Raw genomic sequence first — 16,932 nt, 5'->3', positions numbered from 1 at the left:
TGCCTTTTTAAGGAGTGTTTCACTGCTCGTGGCATCTGTGTAGTTTTGTGATATAAACTGTAGTGTACAACCTTTAGTATATTCTCTGTTCATTTTATGTAAACCTCCCCCCCCCCACCACCACACACACACACACACACTTGTCTTTTTTTCTAAATAAGGCAGCTATCCTTATCTGTGTTTCTGTCATTTCGGTCCCATTCCTGTGAGTATCCCATTCTGCAGGGTTCAAGCCAAGGGGCAGGCTGCAGCTGCACATTCTTTTGCCTTATATGGCTAAATCCCTGTTTAGGCCCTGCCCCTTGTTGGAAAACCAGAACCCCTGATTGGCCAGGAGAGAAATAGGAGGGCTGCGTTACTAAGCTGATGCTTTAAACAAACTTTTGTACAGAGTAACTGCCTCCATCCCTCTCTCCCACAGGCAAAGCTTAATCGGCCGTTCACTTCATCACCTGAAGTCAAGGTGAGCAGGGAGTTCATTTTGCGGGTTTTTTTTTTGGGGGGGGGTGGGGGTGGTGGTGGTAATGCACTGCTCTGCATTTGTTGCTGCTGATGACTGGAGTGAATAGATGGAGATGTTGACGCATGTTCTCTTATGTTTGTAGACAAAGCTGGTCTTGCATCAGTCACAGCACGTATAACACATCCGTGCTGAAATTTGGTGTCTTTAGAGTGAGCTGGGCAAAGGATTTGCCTGTGTAACTAAAACTTTATTTAGTAAATGTGTATCCCACACTGCCGATTGTTGGGAGAATGTGGGATTGTTAGTAACATTAATAGTCTGTTAGGAATAACATTAAGATGTAGTGAGCTCATTAAACAGATATCAGTAATAAAAATCTGCAGTGCATAAAGATACAGCTGTTCTCAAACACACTTTTAACTAGACTGATGGATTCCTCACTGTCTGCCTCCTACTGTGAAGATGTTTGTTTTTAGTGCCTTTGTGGGAGAATTTGGATGGAACCTGCAGGGAGTGTGTAGCCTTAAGTATGTTGTTCCTAATCTTGCTTCTGTCATCTGGGGTCAGAGGTTAAGACAAAAGTGGTCTTGTCTGTTGGAAGACTATGTGGAGAGGCCTGAGAGTGAGGAAAGAGAGCGAAGGAACAGTTACCATGAACAAAAGCACTTGTAACTCCAAAGAGAATAAAAGAAACATTTTGGATCATCTAAAAAAAAAAAAACAACAACAACAATTAGCTAGTTATATATCATACTGGCAAAGCTGAGCTTCTATACATATATTGACAAGTGATAAAAGATTAAGAGCAGTTGTGGAGGGCTTCGTAAGATTACTGTCAATGTGTCAAACTGAAAATGATGCAGATATTTGGAATTGTCCTTTAACTGTTTTAAAACATTTATTTGAAACAGGTTTATTTGCATCTTTGTGGAAGATCCCCCTACTTCTCTTATACATCCAAAAACAAACTGGGTAGTGAGCAGCGATCTGGATTGTGTCATGGTATAAAAAATAGTCCACATATTATGATAGGGAAAAACCACACAGAGAGTCTATTTTTAACTGAGCAGAAGCTTAAAAAACAGCCGTTATACGCACTTGGCATTTATGAGGATTGGCTTATTTTATTCAGCATTTATCTAATGAACACTGTTCATCAATCTTTGGAACAGAAAAAGACATGTTTGTTTAATTGTTAATGTATATGAAAGTGCAAATAGCTATGTTTTTGCTAATCTTATTTATCTAAACTGCTCATCAGCATAAATAGAAATGACAGCATCCACATCCACAGTGTGCTAGTCATTGCATTATCCCATGTGGAGCTCATGGTCTTCTCTTATATTATGAGTCATTGGTAGCTCACTTCTGCCTATATAAGAATTGTATGACATACTGACACTATATCCAAATTAAAACAAGGACATCAGAGTGTGTAATATAACAGAATCCAAGCTGGTGGAATTCTAACATGAACTGTACCTCATTATAGTTTACAGCAGAAAACAGCAACCCTGACAGGCGGCACTGCTCTGTGCATATTGTTACACTATTGATTCAGTGAGGAGTTATTTTTGTCACACGAAGCTGAAACATGATCCTTGGTCGAAAATTCACACAGGAAATGGGGTCTCACATGGGAGAGGGAAGAGAAGATGCAAAAAAGCATAGTACTGAGTGAGATAGAGAGTGACTGTGTGATACATGGTTAGAGGAATGTGTGTATAATGAGTAATGTTAGTAGACAGAGATTCATTTTGTCTGCAAGCTTTACTGTATTTACCCATTGATAACACCCAACTTAGCCATAGTGGGACAGTCAGACAAAATGTAGAGTAAGACAAAATTTGACAAATCACACCAAGCATAATTTTATTTAATAGTACGGATAACTAATCTACAAAGGAAAAGTGAGCTTTGGACCTGGGTGTGTCTTCACTGAGGGAAAAAAAAAAAGCTTTTCTTCTCGAGTGAGATCCAGCATATAGTTAGTGGATTACCTGCATGTATACACACAGAGACATGCAGAGCAGGCTTGGCCTGGTTGCATGCTTGAAGAATTTACAGGCATTTTAACTGCCTCAAATGTGGGCAAAAGCTGTGGCTGCATGTCAGCTTCCCTGGCCTTTGTATAATGTCCCAGTTAAATGAGTTGGCAATCAGACAGAGCCAGAAGCCTCAGTGTGACAGGATGACACCACCCTTATGTTTCCTTTCTCATGATTCCATCAATCAGAAAAGCAATGCTGACATTTGTGTCATTAATGGAAACCTCCACATTTTATTTTGAAGCGTGTGGGAAGTGCTTTTGTTTTTGTTGTGGGGAGGTGGTAGTTGTAGGCCATGCAGTAGAGACATTGCTAATGCAGTAACGAGAATGTATTTTGAATATAAGAACATCCTCAAATGTAAAGAATAACTGCAAAGTTTCACTGTTTGCACATAATAAAGCTTTTCTCATGAACTATTTTCTGGCCCTTTAGGTAGACATGAAGTGAGCACTGCTATCTTGAGTGTAATGTTGGAAAGCTTTAACCAAAGTGAAAACTGAATATTTAATGAAAACAATAGAAAAAAAATAGTGAAATAAAAATAGTAATTAAACTAAAAAAAAGCATCAATTCTCTATTTCATTCAAAAATAACTGTTGGACACCACTAAAGATCACATGTTAATATGCAGGTCTTTATACACATTTGTCCTTTTTTTTTGTCCGTTTGATTTTACATGGCTGGTTACATTATAGCTTTACCTCATCCCCAGGTTCAGTAAGCCACCATCATGTCCAGCAAACGAGCCAAGGGGAAGTCCACAAAGAAAAGGCCACAGAGGGCCACATCTAACGTGTTTGCAATGTTCGACCAATCCCAGATACAGGAGTTCAAGGAGGCCTTCAATATGATTGACCAGAACAGGGACGGATTCATTGACAAGGAGGATCTACATGATATGTTAGCCTCCTTGGGTATGTTAGTGAAAGAAAAAACACCATTATATGTATAATGTTTGTGGTCTATAATATGTGGAATTTTCTAACTTCACATCTGAACCTAAACTCAACATCATTACTGCAAAAGCAATTGCTACATTTTAATTGTTGTGGGATCAAAACATTTGTAAGGATTACTACAGCAGAATAATAGACTTGCTTTTGTCTTGTGCATGTGTGCAGGTAAGAACCCGTCTGATGACTACCTGGAGGGCATGATGAGTGAAGCTCCTGGTCCCATCAACTTCACCATGTTCCTCACAATGTTCGGAGAGCGTCTGAATGGAACAGACCCTGAGGATGTGATCAGGAATGCTTTTGCCTGCTTTGATGAGGAGGGATCCGGTGAGCCAAATACTGCATTTTATAACCTTTACAAGTCAGGAATGCAATTCTATAATTCATCAGATTGTTTTGGATTCAAAAAAGTTAGTAAAGCATACACTCACTCCCCAGAGTTTATTTTATCTAAACAAATTCTATTTGTAATCATTCTTGCCTAATTCTAGTAAAATACTTACCATCCTTCAACAAATGTATAAATATAATAGCTAAAATATACTTTATAAAATATTTTTCTAGACCCCTGAATATGTTTGTGTTTTACTAGAATTTCTGAATGTGAATTTCATAACACTTTTGCTGAAATGGTCTCTGGTTCTGACTCGAACACCTTTGCTTCCCACGGAGCAGGTGTGATTCATGAAGATCACCTGAGAGAGCTATTGACTACTATGGGGGATCGCTTCACTGATGAGGAAGTGGATGAGCTCTTCCGAGAGGCTCCCATTGACAAGAAAGGCAACTTCAACTATGCCGAATTCACTCGCATCCTCAAACATGGGGCGAAGGATAAGGATGACATATAAAGCTCTAGAGACTCTGAGCCTGGTAGCAGAGTGCATCTTACCTACACTAAATGTGTTCATAAAAGGAAAACAAAATACAAACGACATATTGCTGTAAAGTTAAAAAGCACAAGAAACACGATTACAGTAGAACCTAAACCAAAATACAGAAACGAGTCATTTTAATTATAGGCTACTTGCACTTGTGTAGATTAAATTGTGATTATTGCCCCCCCCCCTCCTCCTCCTCCTCCTCCTCCTTACAGGTCAACATGATTTAAAGAATTATAGAGTGCTCAGAATGGTGTGTTTTATTCTGCAGATGTTCAAGAATTTCACTTGGTTACTGTGAAGTTCAGGTAATATGAAGTAAACATCTTAGCAAAAAAAAATAAAAAATTACTAGAACATTGTTTTATACTTCAGAGAGAAACCACTGTAACATGGTCAGATTAAACTGATAGAAACACTGGTTCATTTAGAAGAAATTGTGGCATAATTTTTCATCTGGGAAAATTTGACCCGATAGACATGCGCTTGAGCATGTTTAAGCATTGCCTGTAAGACGTATAAAAGTGAAGATGGTTATGCAGCATTTTTGGGAAAAGTATTCTAACAGTCAGACACAGGCCAACTCTTTTGTCTAAACTCGAGTTAAAAGAAGTGTTTTGACTAGACTATAAAAACAAAAAGTATAGGACATCACAATCTGTAATATAAACACAATGGTCAGTAAATATCTGTCGTACAAGAGGAAGAAAACACTTAAGGAGGAGGGTGTTTTGGTGACACCACCCAATTTATGATTACTAGTCTACAACAGAATGCCACGTTATGTATACGCATATCAGACTGTGATGGGACCAATAAGCAACACTTGCATCACATTAACATTTATTATTGCTTCATCTTTTAAAAGGGAGACAGTTTCCTTATATTATTCAATAAAATCTGATTTCTTATTAGGAAACATTTGGCAACTCTTATTTATAAAATCCCCTCAAGCACAATGGTGAGACCTTCAAATTATATGAAAATTGTACTTTATTTCTCTGAAATGTACAAAAAGAAGGACACATCACAAGTTTAAGGCAGATATTGCACAGACTAGTCCAAAGATTTCTAGAAAAGCTGGGAAGATTCTCTTGTTCTCAGGTAAGGCACAAATGCCAAGTTTACTGTCCATATTTTTTTTTCTCTTTAACTTGATACACTGATAGGAAATGTAAGAAACAAATACTATTCATATCCATCTTAAAGTATTTGGTCATATATAGAGGGACAGAGAGAGCGCTACACATTTAATATACATAAAAAACCAGACCCGATAGACATGCGCTTTATATCTACAAGACCCCTTCTCGACTAAATAGACAAGGTATCTAGAATATCAACATCAGTCATTCTACAGAAGTGAAAAAATAGAGCATCTCTGAAAAATATACGTATACATCCAGTACCCAATGTTGTTCCAGGAACCCAGTAACTAACGGAAAGCTCACAGTGGTTTTTCCATGTAGTGGTACACCGGTTTTAACAGAGTTTTCATATTATTATGCCAATTTCTCCTGTCCAGTTAGCCTATGCTGGGCTACAAAAACATCTCAAACACTGGTCTAAAGCACATTAATGATCTCTAATACTCTCACATTTCTCCCCAGTGGCTGAAATCTATGCTAAAATAGGAACAACTGACTTAACCTGAGACTGAACGCAATCAGATGGTAACAAAAAAAAAAAAAAAAGAAAGAAAGAAAGAAAGAAAGAAAAAAGGAAATACATAGTAATTGTTACAATATTACAGAAAATGAGGGCAGACCTCCAAAAGAGGACACAGAGGGCAGATTAGAGGCCACCTTACTTAAACAGGATCGTGACCATAAAAACAAACAGACAATACAGGTTAGCTCATTATGGTAGATGTTTGGGAAATTTCAGGGTTTTCACAAATACATAAGTTAGAAAATATAAAAACAACTGGGAGAGTAAGACAAATGGCACCACTGGAGGTAAAATAGGATGGTGTGCATTGAATACAGTGACTACAACTCATTCAGCCACAAAGCTACAAAAACACTGAGGGGAAAAAAAATCTGATACATTTCATGGAACTTGGGCATGGAAAGAAACATGGACCCCAACATATAAAATGTGTGACAATAACTACAATAAAATCAGTAAGAAACATTAGGAAGAACCAAAATACAATTAGGGGGTAAAAAAAATTTTTTAAAGAAAAAAAAAAAGTACAACCCCCTCTTATAATGCTCCAAAAAAAAAAAAAGCCAGCACCATAATACAGCGATCTTTCACATTCATAGGCACACAGCCCTGCTCTGAAACAGATCTCAAGGCTATTATACTCGACGTCTTCACTCTTCTGAACACAGCTGTGCACCATTCTATTACCAGCATTGTGAAAGGTGCTTTGCAGAATAACGCATTCCTCAGCTCACAAAATAACATTTAAATCTAAGAACAAGCTAACATTATGAGCTAAGGATATGAAAACACTACTGATGAATCTGGAAAATAAAACTGATAGTGTCTGCTCTCCACTTTCATCACATTGATCCGCATAACCTATACTTTAATCCTGCTCTCTCACAATCTGCCCGTCACAGTCTCCGACACACAAATGAGTTTGTGACATCTCTTCTGGAAATACTTGACACTGTACGCCCTTAAAGCGCCATAAAATCTCCCCATTTAATTCAGCAAAAGTTGTTAAAGCTTGTCTGGGATAGGAAGGAGCGTCTCTCAGGAAATGAATAGCGGCTATGTTGCTCTCATGCCATGTCACTGCAGAGGAACGATCAGGCTGAGCTGTTATCTGCAATGCAATCAATTTCCCCAACCGTCTCTCTCCTCTCCCTCATCCCTAGACCTTACCTCACTGAGACAATGCTCAAGGAGGCAAAAAATAAGTTTGAGCAATAAAAAAAAACCAAAAAACAAACAAAAAAACGACTACTGTTAAAGTTTTGAAGTACTGGCAACATACAGACTTGGAAATAAAGTGCAGAATGTATGAGTGACCACACAAACACAGAAAAGAAAGATGATATTTGGAAGTCGTGGTCCCATTTGCAGTGGTTTCAAGCCACTGGAATGAGGTATCAAACAAACAAGGCTGCAGCATGCCAGGGGTTTTTGAACTAAAGTGGAGCTCTTAGTCTCAGCAGGATGAAGTCCAAGGCCCTGTATTCTCCCTGACATCTAGCCCACCACTGAGTCATTCAATGTAGCATGCTGGTTCACAACGAGCATTCAGGAGTCATATACAAAATATTTAACCATGCTACATAATTGTCTACTAATCTAGCCCTAAGCCAAGACATTAGAGCATACAGGCAAAAACAGTATATCTGGTAGATCTTGTGTTACATCATATCACAACAGACTCTTCTGAGGGTAATATGGGTGTGCTGTTTCACTAGTGTTCTGTATTTCAAATTGAACTTTCTCTTAACCAAACCATGCATCATGTAAACAAGTATTGTGATATGATGTCTTTGAAATATCACCCAATGCTACAAGAACCAATATCTAAGGCAAAAACTGAGCAAGGCCACTTGTGTAACTTCTAAGGGCAGTCCTAAAAGCAAATAAACCAGAAATGTCTTGCCTATCAGTTAGATACGAACTCTGAGATACAACACAACTGCCAGGTTTTGTGTGGAAAGTTCACTGTTTGGGGCGTATCTGGAAATGTCCTGTTGGGGATTTTAAACCCACAAGATTTACTTTCCTTTTAAGCTGAGCCTTGTCATATGTTCTCAGCTGGTGTTGTGCTGAAATGGTAAAGAGGACCCAAAATAATTCTCACGTAGTGAAAAGAACAGAAAAGTCTTTTAAAAAAATGTAAAAAGGCTTGATGCTTAAAACACATCCTTTGTGTCAATCAAAAGTAACCTTAGTGTATGACCTACAACCGAGTTATCTGAGTGAAATGTTCCGTTTCTAGCTGGTCGGCAGGCAACAGTCATCACATCCATGACAATTGGAGATCGTCAAGGCGACGGTCACATTGCAGCCACATGACCATCTGTCTTCTCCCATGTAAATAAGTCATAGACGACCTCCTCCAAATAAGAACCTAGAGCAGAGGTGTTGCATTCACGGTTTGGTTGTGTGAAATGTCCTTTTCTCAGCTGTTGCTTTTTGTCCTTCATAAATGCATACGCATGATTTTGATTTTCTCAGTTGACTGCTTCTCTGACAGCATGGAGTGTGTGCTGTGAGCTCCAGGTGTGAGACACGCTGGCTGGGGGTGGGCTAGCCGGTCTGACCACACTCCATACGCCATTTGGCTGAAAATTCACTGCTCCGGCAACTCTTTGTTGAACCACCGGCAGACTAACGCCTGCTTCGCTGGCAGGAGAAGCAGAAGCATTTAAAACAGGCACAGAGACGGGGAGAATGGCTTTCTCTTGCAGGCTTGGAGCAGAGTCTGATTTGATGCTGGAGCTCAGGCTTTCACGGCTCTTTTCTTTCTCCATGTTCCTATTTGGAGCCTCTGTTGCTGAAGTGGATACAGGAACAGAACAGGGCACTCTAGCTGAAGGTTGCTCCTTCTGTCTCTGGTTTTCTTGCTCTGCTGCTCTCTGTAGAGCTGCATCGACAAGCAGCTTGAGGTCGCTGAAGTCATGTGGGCAGAGCTCTGGGGGTGTGGGGGGCGGCGTGTTGAACAGCACCACTGTAGGACTCATCGTTCCCAGGCTTGGGCTGCTTGAAGAGCCTGGAATAGTAGTTAGACTAGAGGGTGCATTCACGCTTTCTTTCTTGATCAGGCCGCGAGTGTCCACTTGCATGAGGGTCTGGACTCCACTGTCTCGCCCTGTTAGACCAGATCCCACTAAGCAGCCAGCTCCAGTCAAGATGGCGGTTGCTGTATTACCCAGCATGCTAAGGTCCAACGTGGGGGCAGGGCGAATGACAGAGGGACGAGGTGCCGGGACAAGTGGAGGGGTGGAGTGTTCAGGGGAGGCGGAGCCAACTGACCGGCTGTCAGATTTGCTGGCCCGGCGGGAGATTGTGAACTGAGTTGGGTCCTTTCCATCCTTCCTAAGCAGGTCAGGAAGAAGTCGCCGTCGTGCATTGATAAACCAGTTACAGATCTGAAACAGACAGCATTAAACAATCAATTTTTTCAAAAAAAAAAAAAAAAAAAAAAAACCAGCTAAATGCACCCTCTCCCTTGAGAATCACCTCCAATTCTACACTCTAAGGTCATGTACACATGGCCCTCCTTAGATAGAAAACATTACTGCCTGAGACAGAGGTTAAGATTTCTGAATTTGGAGGCAAAATAATTGATAGGGAAAGAGTAATCGTCTTTTGCATATTTGTTTTTCCAAAAAATAATTTGCCTCAGAAGGAACAGAGGTTTTTTTCTCCCATGTCAAATAAGTATGAGCCAAAGAATATACCAAATCTAAAGCATGTGTATATAATGAAAACTAATAAAAACGTTATTTATTATCTCATTTATTTATCAAAAATTATTACAGTGCAGATTAAGTCTTACTTGTCACTGGAATGATATACCCAACCCACATTCCTTGTCTGATTTTCATACGGTTTTTTTTTTCTGTCCTTATGATAATGAAAGTAAACTACTGTTTGGATCTGTTGTCTGACCGGCTGAAAACCGACTATAAATAGAGCTCATTGATGCACCACAACACAGAGCCTTGTGCACATGTGCGTGCCCTCTAGTGGCCAGACTGCAAACCGCAGGTTTTCAAACAGCTGGCTGTAATGGAGTTTGGAGGGAAAAAATGCAAAGGCACAATACAAGGGCCTCAGAGGCTGCATTCCTGCACACTGACAACAACACAGCTCCTGACTCACAATCAAAGACAGAACATGGCTGAGCTCATACACCATGTTTTTAACACCAGTTTCTGCAGATAAATCTGGGTACTTGATATCCGGTAAATGCTTATCTGTTTATTATAATAAAAGTAGGAATACTGTGGAATTAACTTGTTAACTTAAAGTCACAAATATGAAAATACAAACTATGTTCCTTAAGAAGAAATTTACAAAAGATCACCTGTGAGATAGAGAGATTGGTCTGTCCTGACAGACTAAGCTTCTCCTGCTCAGATGGATAGGCATTAAAACGGTGCTCATATAGCCAGCTCCTTAGGATCTGAACCGACTCTTTTGGCAGGTTCCCCCGGCGGCGACGCTTAGCAGAAGCTCCACGGGCACCGGTGGAAAGATTGAGTGGGTAAGCATCATCCTCACAGGGATCACTGTCTGACATGGCAGAAAACTCTGTCTCTCCACTGTGCTCCTCTTCAAATGCTATGGGATTCAAGGTAACAGTAGACATTATTGGTCTGAAATAAAAACAGGGTTAGTTTTTAAAAGTAGTACAAATACAACAGACTTTACATAAGAATCATGTTAAAACAAGAGAAAACAGTAAATCAAATTCACATCTGCATACAAAGCCCTGACCTCCCTTGGAGAAGATCTGCTTTACATTTCAATAGATGGATGGTTGGTGGTACATTTAAAGGAAGAACATGGTAATATGAACAGCTAACACACTTTACTTGCAACGGAAAGCTCACACCGAGTAACTATGAAGCCTAAAACGTACAGATGTCTGTAACAGGACTGAACAAAAATAACTACTCACTGCAATTACAAGAACAGGGCTAATTCTGCAGCACTTGCACTCAGTTATTACATAACATCAGTAAAAGTTACTCTAGACATTGTACCACTGGACCAAACACAGACCCAATGTGCACCGAGTCCACAGGGAAAAAGGGGGGAAGAAACATTGCCAGAAAAAGCTGTGTGTGTGTAGTGGAAAATGAACTGGTTGAGCAAGTCCTGGCTGCACATGCCATTCAGTCAAAACCTGCCAGTGACATAGGCGGTTTTCACACACAAGTTGTGTATGACATGCTATCGGCTGGCAACATTAATATCATCAATATAGTTTCCCTTTTAACTTTGGGTGGACCCATTCTGCTTCTGACATACTACTATAATGAAAAGTGACACACTAAATAGCAGTTATTTAGTTCAGGACTGGGCTATTGTTATACAAATGAGCAGTAAATCTGTAATTCAAAATGCAGATGAGCTGTCATTCACAAACAGCTGCTAGGAAAATGTTGCTACCACACACAGCCACCATAGTGCAAGAGTTTTTCTTAACCAGCCTACATGTTTTTATTTGCAAAATCAAAGAATCATGATCTCTAGTCAAAGCCAAAAATTGTGATTGCAATTTAACCGGGAATCGTTTATCCATGCCCTGAAAACGTGATGCCAGCCCGTCCTTGGTTAAATAACACTTTGTATTATGTAAACACAATTTCAGACAGCTCTTAACTTTTTCATGCATCTTTCTTTTGTCAGGAAATCTAGGCCGAGAAATAGGAGCACATCCAATCCTAGAATCAAAAGCTTCATTACAAATTAGACTAAATTTCCTAAAAGATTTAGGCTTTAAACCCAAATGGGAAAAACTTGTTTGGTACAGAATTGTACGAGATAAGTATTCTTACAAAAGCCTGGAGCAGACATCCCGAGGGCTGAGATAATGATTAGCTAAGTCAAGGCAAGTTCTCTTCAGATGAGCAGTAGGAGTGAATATCCACTCTTTAATTTCCTCCCTTTCATCCCCCTACGCTTCCGCTCCATTCACCACACCAAGCTACAAACATGCTGAATCTTTCCACACTTTCCCAAACTCCAAAGCAAACGAGAAAGTTGCTCGGTGTAGGCTACGGTCGAAATATATTTTTAAAGAATAATTGAAAAGGTCTGTCTCTAAACAACAGTGGAGAGGTTTTTAACATCTGAGAGGCTTTTGTTCTCAGGCATACTGATTCATTGAAGAAAGTCGCCCAAGGGTGGAAACAGAAATCTGAGTAAAATTAGCATCTCCAATTGCTTGTACTTAAAACATTCTCAGCAGTAAAAGAAGGAAAACAACGTCTGCTTGAGTTACTTGTTGACATGTCGGCTAAGAAATGTCCCGCTCGACGTCGAGCAAACGGTCTGCACGTACTGACCTAAACTTCAAGTACAGCTGGGGCATGTTTTAGCTAGCACTTAGGAATAAAAAATACCTGTGAACTAAGCACGGACTTGCCCGTGTAGTTTTATGATGTTTTTGAAACGCTGAATATTAGCAGTGAAAGAGAGGTTTAGTGGGAGAACAATGGTGCAGAAATGTGCTAGTGTGGCTCCTGTGTTTCTCTCAGTGTAACCCGAAGCCCACAGGAGCAGACAGAAATGTGGCAGTTCCTGCGTTCCTCCCCAACAAAGGAGTGTGTGTGTGTGTGTGTGTGTGTGCGCGCGCGCTCACAATCCATCTCAAGTACTAAGGGGCTTTAGAGTGAGTGTGTGTGCGTGGGGTATCCATCTCGAGGAAGGACGGGTTTTATGCTCCTTTACCCTTCCAAAGCTGACAACCTCCCCCTCTCCGGACATGCTGTAGTTAGCTAGCTGCTACACTCATGTACCCGTTACAGACAGGCGTCAGTCTCACTTTATTATTCAACAACCGGTAACTGTAAATAAAACTGCCGCCTGTGGCGATGACAAATACTCCAAACTGGCCTTGCTGACGTGCAGACACGCACACAGTGCCGTTACTATCTAGTAAAAGCGCATTTAAAAAAGTAACGGAGAGAAATGAAAGGAATTCTATGTTGTCTTTTTTTTTGAGGGGGGGGGATGAATTGAGTTATAGCACTGATCTGTCAAACCGCACACACATCAAAAGGGACTACATGGTTATAGTCACCAGCGTTTAGCTAATATCCGAGCGATTTTAATCCGGATTGTAGCACCGTGTGTAAATCCGTTGGAAAAGGTTTTAACTGACAAAGCGCGTCAACCACGCGGCCGCCAGTGACGACAAACTTTTCCAGGCACGCAACAAATGTTGGCAGTTTGTCACCGTTATAAACACCGTCCAGTATCTGAAACTGGAATTCCCCACTGACTCAACTGTGCTAACCAGCTAGCTGTCGAAGTTCACGTAAATGCCTACAACGTATACGATATTCTCATAATCCCGTCTAACTCCACACGTCAGATTCAGATCTCACACGTCACAAAAAGAACAGAATTAAACAAAGAATAAATAAAGCTAAAATAAAACCCCTAGGTCCTGATAGTAAGAAGCCCTTAAACACAATCGCTCTCTCGAACACGTCCAACTGTTCTTTAGGGCAGCAGATGGACACCACGCTCAGCTCTGAGGAGACGTTTAGCTTTAGCCAGCTAGCCATCCGTCCACATTCAAACACAAACACACGCCGCGTTCACGTAACAAAAAAAGCCACATTCTTCTTAAAATCCACATTCGCTCCAACTTTAATCCCCATCAACAACAAAGAAAGACCAACTAAAATGGTAAAAATAGCAGAAAATTCGGTTTACCTCTTTTGACAGATTTCATCCTTTGTTAGATTGGGTTTCAGGATTTAAAAAAAATCCACAGCTTTCGAAGTTCCTCGGAGAAGAAAAGCGTGTTCACAAAGCGCTCGCACAACGGGAGCTTCTATCGACCGAAGAGACGTTTTTTTACCGTCCGCGTTTCTCTTTTTACCCCAAATCTCAGACCAGAGCAGTGTTACTTTCTCTTACCGCTTCATTTCTCGCACATGTTAATGAAAGCAGAAAAAAATGGTGTTGACAAACGAGTCCCGATTTACCTGCAATGCCGTTTTCCTCCAGCGCTGTGTCAGTGACAGAGCACTTCGCCCCGCCCCTTCAGCCTCATCAGCCAATCAAATCGCAAATCCAAGCTTCATGCACCTCCACATCATCAACGACTAATGAACAGTCCAGCTGAGGCAGACTGTTGTATTAATATGTATTAATGTGTATAACTTTTTATTTGTAAGTTATACACATTAACAGCTGGACTGTTCATTTATATATATATATATATATATATATATATATATATATATATATATATATATATATATATATATTTAAACGTAAATCCTGTAAATCTATAGAGATCTATAGATCCTGTAGATCTATAGAGTACATTTGTTCCTATCATCTCATCTATAGTCTATAGTTAGAGGTACTTTACCTTTTAATGTTTGTCTTCCCCACACATCAAAACACCAACTTTTTTTAAAACAGTGACATACACAAGGTACATAGATGTATCACTGATGTACAAACGAGCTGATTATAATTTTCACTCATTATTTAAAGGTTCCTGGATCAGTACTCTGAATATCGCTCCCCGCTCGGTTCAGGTAATCATTTGTTTACATTCTTTTGATTATTATTTCACAGTAAAACTACTATGTAATGTAGGCCTCCCTGCAGTACCAACACTGTCCACTAGAGAGCAGCGGGTCGCAGGTTGAATCTCACTTTATCCTGCAGTCTGTTTTTTCTTTCACATGCAGGAATGTGTTGTATGCACAGTGACCAGAATGAAGGGGTAGTATACCAGAGTTACAGTTCGAGCCTTAACCCACCCCCAGCCCTAACTGCTACAGAATAAATACCCACAAGTAAAAAGTCTTTGCACAGCTCCCACCTAAAGTGATCATCATACTTTTGTATGCTTCATTTTACAGTGCATGTAGCTAGTACAGCTATTGTGTTGTACTTATTGTCTTGTATTTATTGCACTGGGTCAACTTGCTCAGCATATTATATTGTACCATGTTGCACTGTAACTGTTTCTGGTTTGAACTTCATGTTATGTGGTGATTATCTTGCATGTCATCACTTTACTGTAATACATTGCCCAAAGGCTTTGAGGAAAGTTGGAGAAAGGACATAGAAAATCCTTTGTACTTCCATATGGCTTGAATAAAGTAAAACACTAAAACAAAAATATGGGAAGACTACCCAATCTAGCAATACTAAAAATGGCAAAAGTGACACTTTAAGTTATTAAACAGAAATCATTCTTAAATTTAAACTCTGATTCATCCAAATTACACTTACAATTTATTTGCAATTCCAAAAGCCAAAGAGAAGGTAAAAAAGCTAAAGCTTTAAGAGCAGGAAATGCCCACTATTAAACAGTAACCTCTCTGTGGCTATATAAATAACAAATTGGCAACAATTAAGAAGCTATTATTAAGATGATAAAGTTAATAGTCAGGTGTAGACGTGTACTGTAGTGCTGTGTGTGTGTGTGTGTGTGTGTGCATATACATCCACCCCCCCCCCCACACACACATACTGTTCAAATTGGGATTGATCATATCCTTTGCAGTTGTGTGGATTGAGAGATTTGCACTTAAGCATAGGGCAAAAGGACAAAGCCAATACACATCAATGGTTAACTTAAGTTCATTTTATTGTATTTCTTACTAAAACAAAAGACCCTGACATACACAGCCTAAAACTGATTTAGAATAGAATAGAATTAGATATATCTAACAAATCCTAGTCAGTAAAATATGTGCTTATTTCATAAAATATCAATTATTAGAATAATTATCTGTTGTCGTTTTTTTTGCTACAGACACTTGCATTGAATATTGAGTTCTCATCAACCCCTTAATATAGCCCCTGTAGATTAACCAAATGGATTTAAAAGAAACTTAGCCAGAGTAAGACAAAGTATCGAGAGCAAGCCTAGTTCTTTTTTTTGTTTTTTGCAGGTTAGATAAAAACCAGGTAGAAGTGTACACTTATGGCCGAGTGCAGGTTGCAGGTCAGTACAGGGTCAGCATTTGGGCTTCCTCTAACCCAGCTTGGCTGTAGCCTTCCAGAATTGTGCCGCATGTCAGTTACTTAAGAGGTATATTTAAAACTTAGAACATAAGCAGCGTGTGCAGGGCAGAAACCAGAGGTCTTTCCAGAGTGTCTCTCAATTGAAAGTTGTTTCAAAATATTGTCCCACAATTCCACATGTGGGGTTATTCTGCTGTCAGACTGCTGTTTCCCAGTTTTTAAACACCACTTCGCATCAACAATGACATGGAGTGTATTGGGCCATTGTAATCCTATGGAAAGCCTGCATACATGATCAATAAAACAGGCTTGTGAAATAAAATACAATCAGACTAGAGTACATGAAATCAAGGAACAGATGCAAGATCTAAGAACATTTCTAGTTCATGTGACAAAGGACTGAGAAAAGAATTTTTCAAAGCTGGAAACGTTAATACTTTAAATTAACAAAGACAAAGAAATCCAATATGCACAAAAATGTAATTAGAACTTACAGAAATGTAGTGAACATGATGAAAACGTGGATCTGCAATATAAAGAGGGAAATCCGAAACTGTTTGTCTCTGTGTTTACATTGTCTTCCTTGTCCTAACTGCAGTGTAACAGACACTAATGTATTTAAAGCCTTGTAGATGTGGTTCATGTTGATTCGTCATTGTTTGAATCAAGGATTGAATCTTACAATTGTCCAATATTTAACTTCGGTGAATACATTTAGTATAAAGTTTTACTTTGCCCCATCTGTATAGAAATGAATCTAAATTCAGATAACAAGCTAATGTGCTTTAGTCAGTGCTGATTATTCTATATACTGGCCACGACTCATGGTGACACTTTTTTCCCCTTTCTAACCATTCATGGACTACTCTAGAATTCGTTTTGAGAATTGCAATCTGAAAACCAGCCATCTTTGCTATTGT

At 39.6% G+C, this 16,932-nt stretch overlaps 2 protein-coding genes across 3 annotated transcripts; one reads left to right on the top strand and one right to left on the bottom strand.

The window, feature by feature from the left end:
* The first annotated feature begins 311 nt into the window (after positions 1 to 311).
* Positions 312 to 4,708, top strand: myl9b (myosin, light chain 9b, regulatory). The gene is made up of 4 exons (XM_027146733.2): positions 312 to 463; positions 3,227 to 3,428; positions 3,636 to 3,797; positions 4,146 to 4,708. The coding sequence occupies exons 2-4, from the start codon at positions 3,245 to 3,247 to the stop codon at positions 4,319 to 4,321; spliced, it is 522 nt and encodes a 173-aa protein (XP_027002534.1). The 5' UTR covers positions 312 to 463; positions 3,227 to 3,244; the 3' UTR covers positions 4,322 to 4,708.
* Positions 4,709 to 5,326: 618 nt separating this feature from the next.
* On the bottom strand, positions 5,327 to 14,085 carry LOC113642919 (homeobox protein TGIF2). Of its 2 annotated transcripts, none has more exons than XM_027146732.2 (3): positions 14,005 to 14,085; positions 10,362 to 10,618; positions 5,327 to 9,420 (listed from the first exon to the last, which is right to left on the bottom strand). In XM_027146732.2, exons 2-3 carry the CDS (start codon positions 10,575 to 10,577, stop codon positions 8,503 to 8,505), a joined length of 1,134 nt encoding a protein of 377 aa, XP_027002533.2. In that variant the 5' UTR covers positions 10,578 to 10,618; positions 14,005 to 14,085; the 3' UTR covers positions 5,327 to 8,502. The 2 variants fall into 2 exon arrangements, with proteins under 2 accessions (XP_027002533.2, XP_027002531.2); XM_027146730.2 differs by having other exon boundaries at positions 13,730 to 14,046.
* Between the last annotated feature and the right edge of the window lie 2,847 nt (positions 14,086 to 16,932).

Source organism: Tachysurus fulvidraco, chromosome 5 (genome assembly GCF_022655615.1).
Source record: "Tachysurus fulvidraco isolate hzauxx_2018 chromosome 5, HZAU_PFXX_2.0, whole genome shotgun sequence".
Lineage (NCBI taxonomy): Eukaryota > Metazoa > Chordata > Actinopteri > Siluriformes > Bagridae > Tachysurus > Tachysurus fulvidraco.
Note: the sequence above shows the minus strand (reverse complement) of the source record. Positions and strands in the feature narration are given on the sequence as shown.

Coding starts and splice junctions, on each gene's coding strand:
- myl9b (XM_027146733.2), top strand. CDS start 3,245: ATGTCCAGCAAACGAGCCAAGGGGAAGTCCACAAAGAAAAGGCCACAG. Junction 3,429..3,635: donor TGATATGTTAGCCTCCTTGG/GTATGTTAGTGA, acceptor GCATGTGTGCAG/GTAAGAACCCGTCTGATGAC. Junction 3,798..4,145: donor CTTTGATGAGGAGGGATCCG/GTGAGCCAAATA, acceptor CCCACGGAGCAG/GTGTGATTCATGAAGATCAC.
- LOC113642919 (XM_027146730.2), bottom strand. Junction 9,421..10,361: donor CCAATCTCTCTATCTCACAG/GTGATCTTTTGT, acceptor TGTCTGTTTCAG/ATCTGTAACTGGTTTATCAA.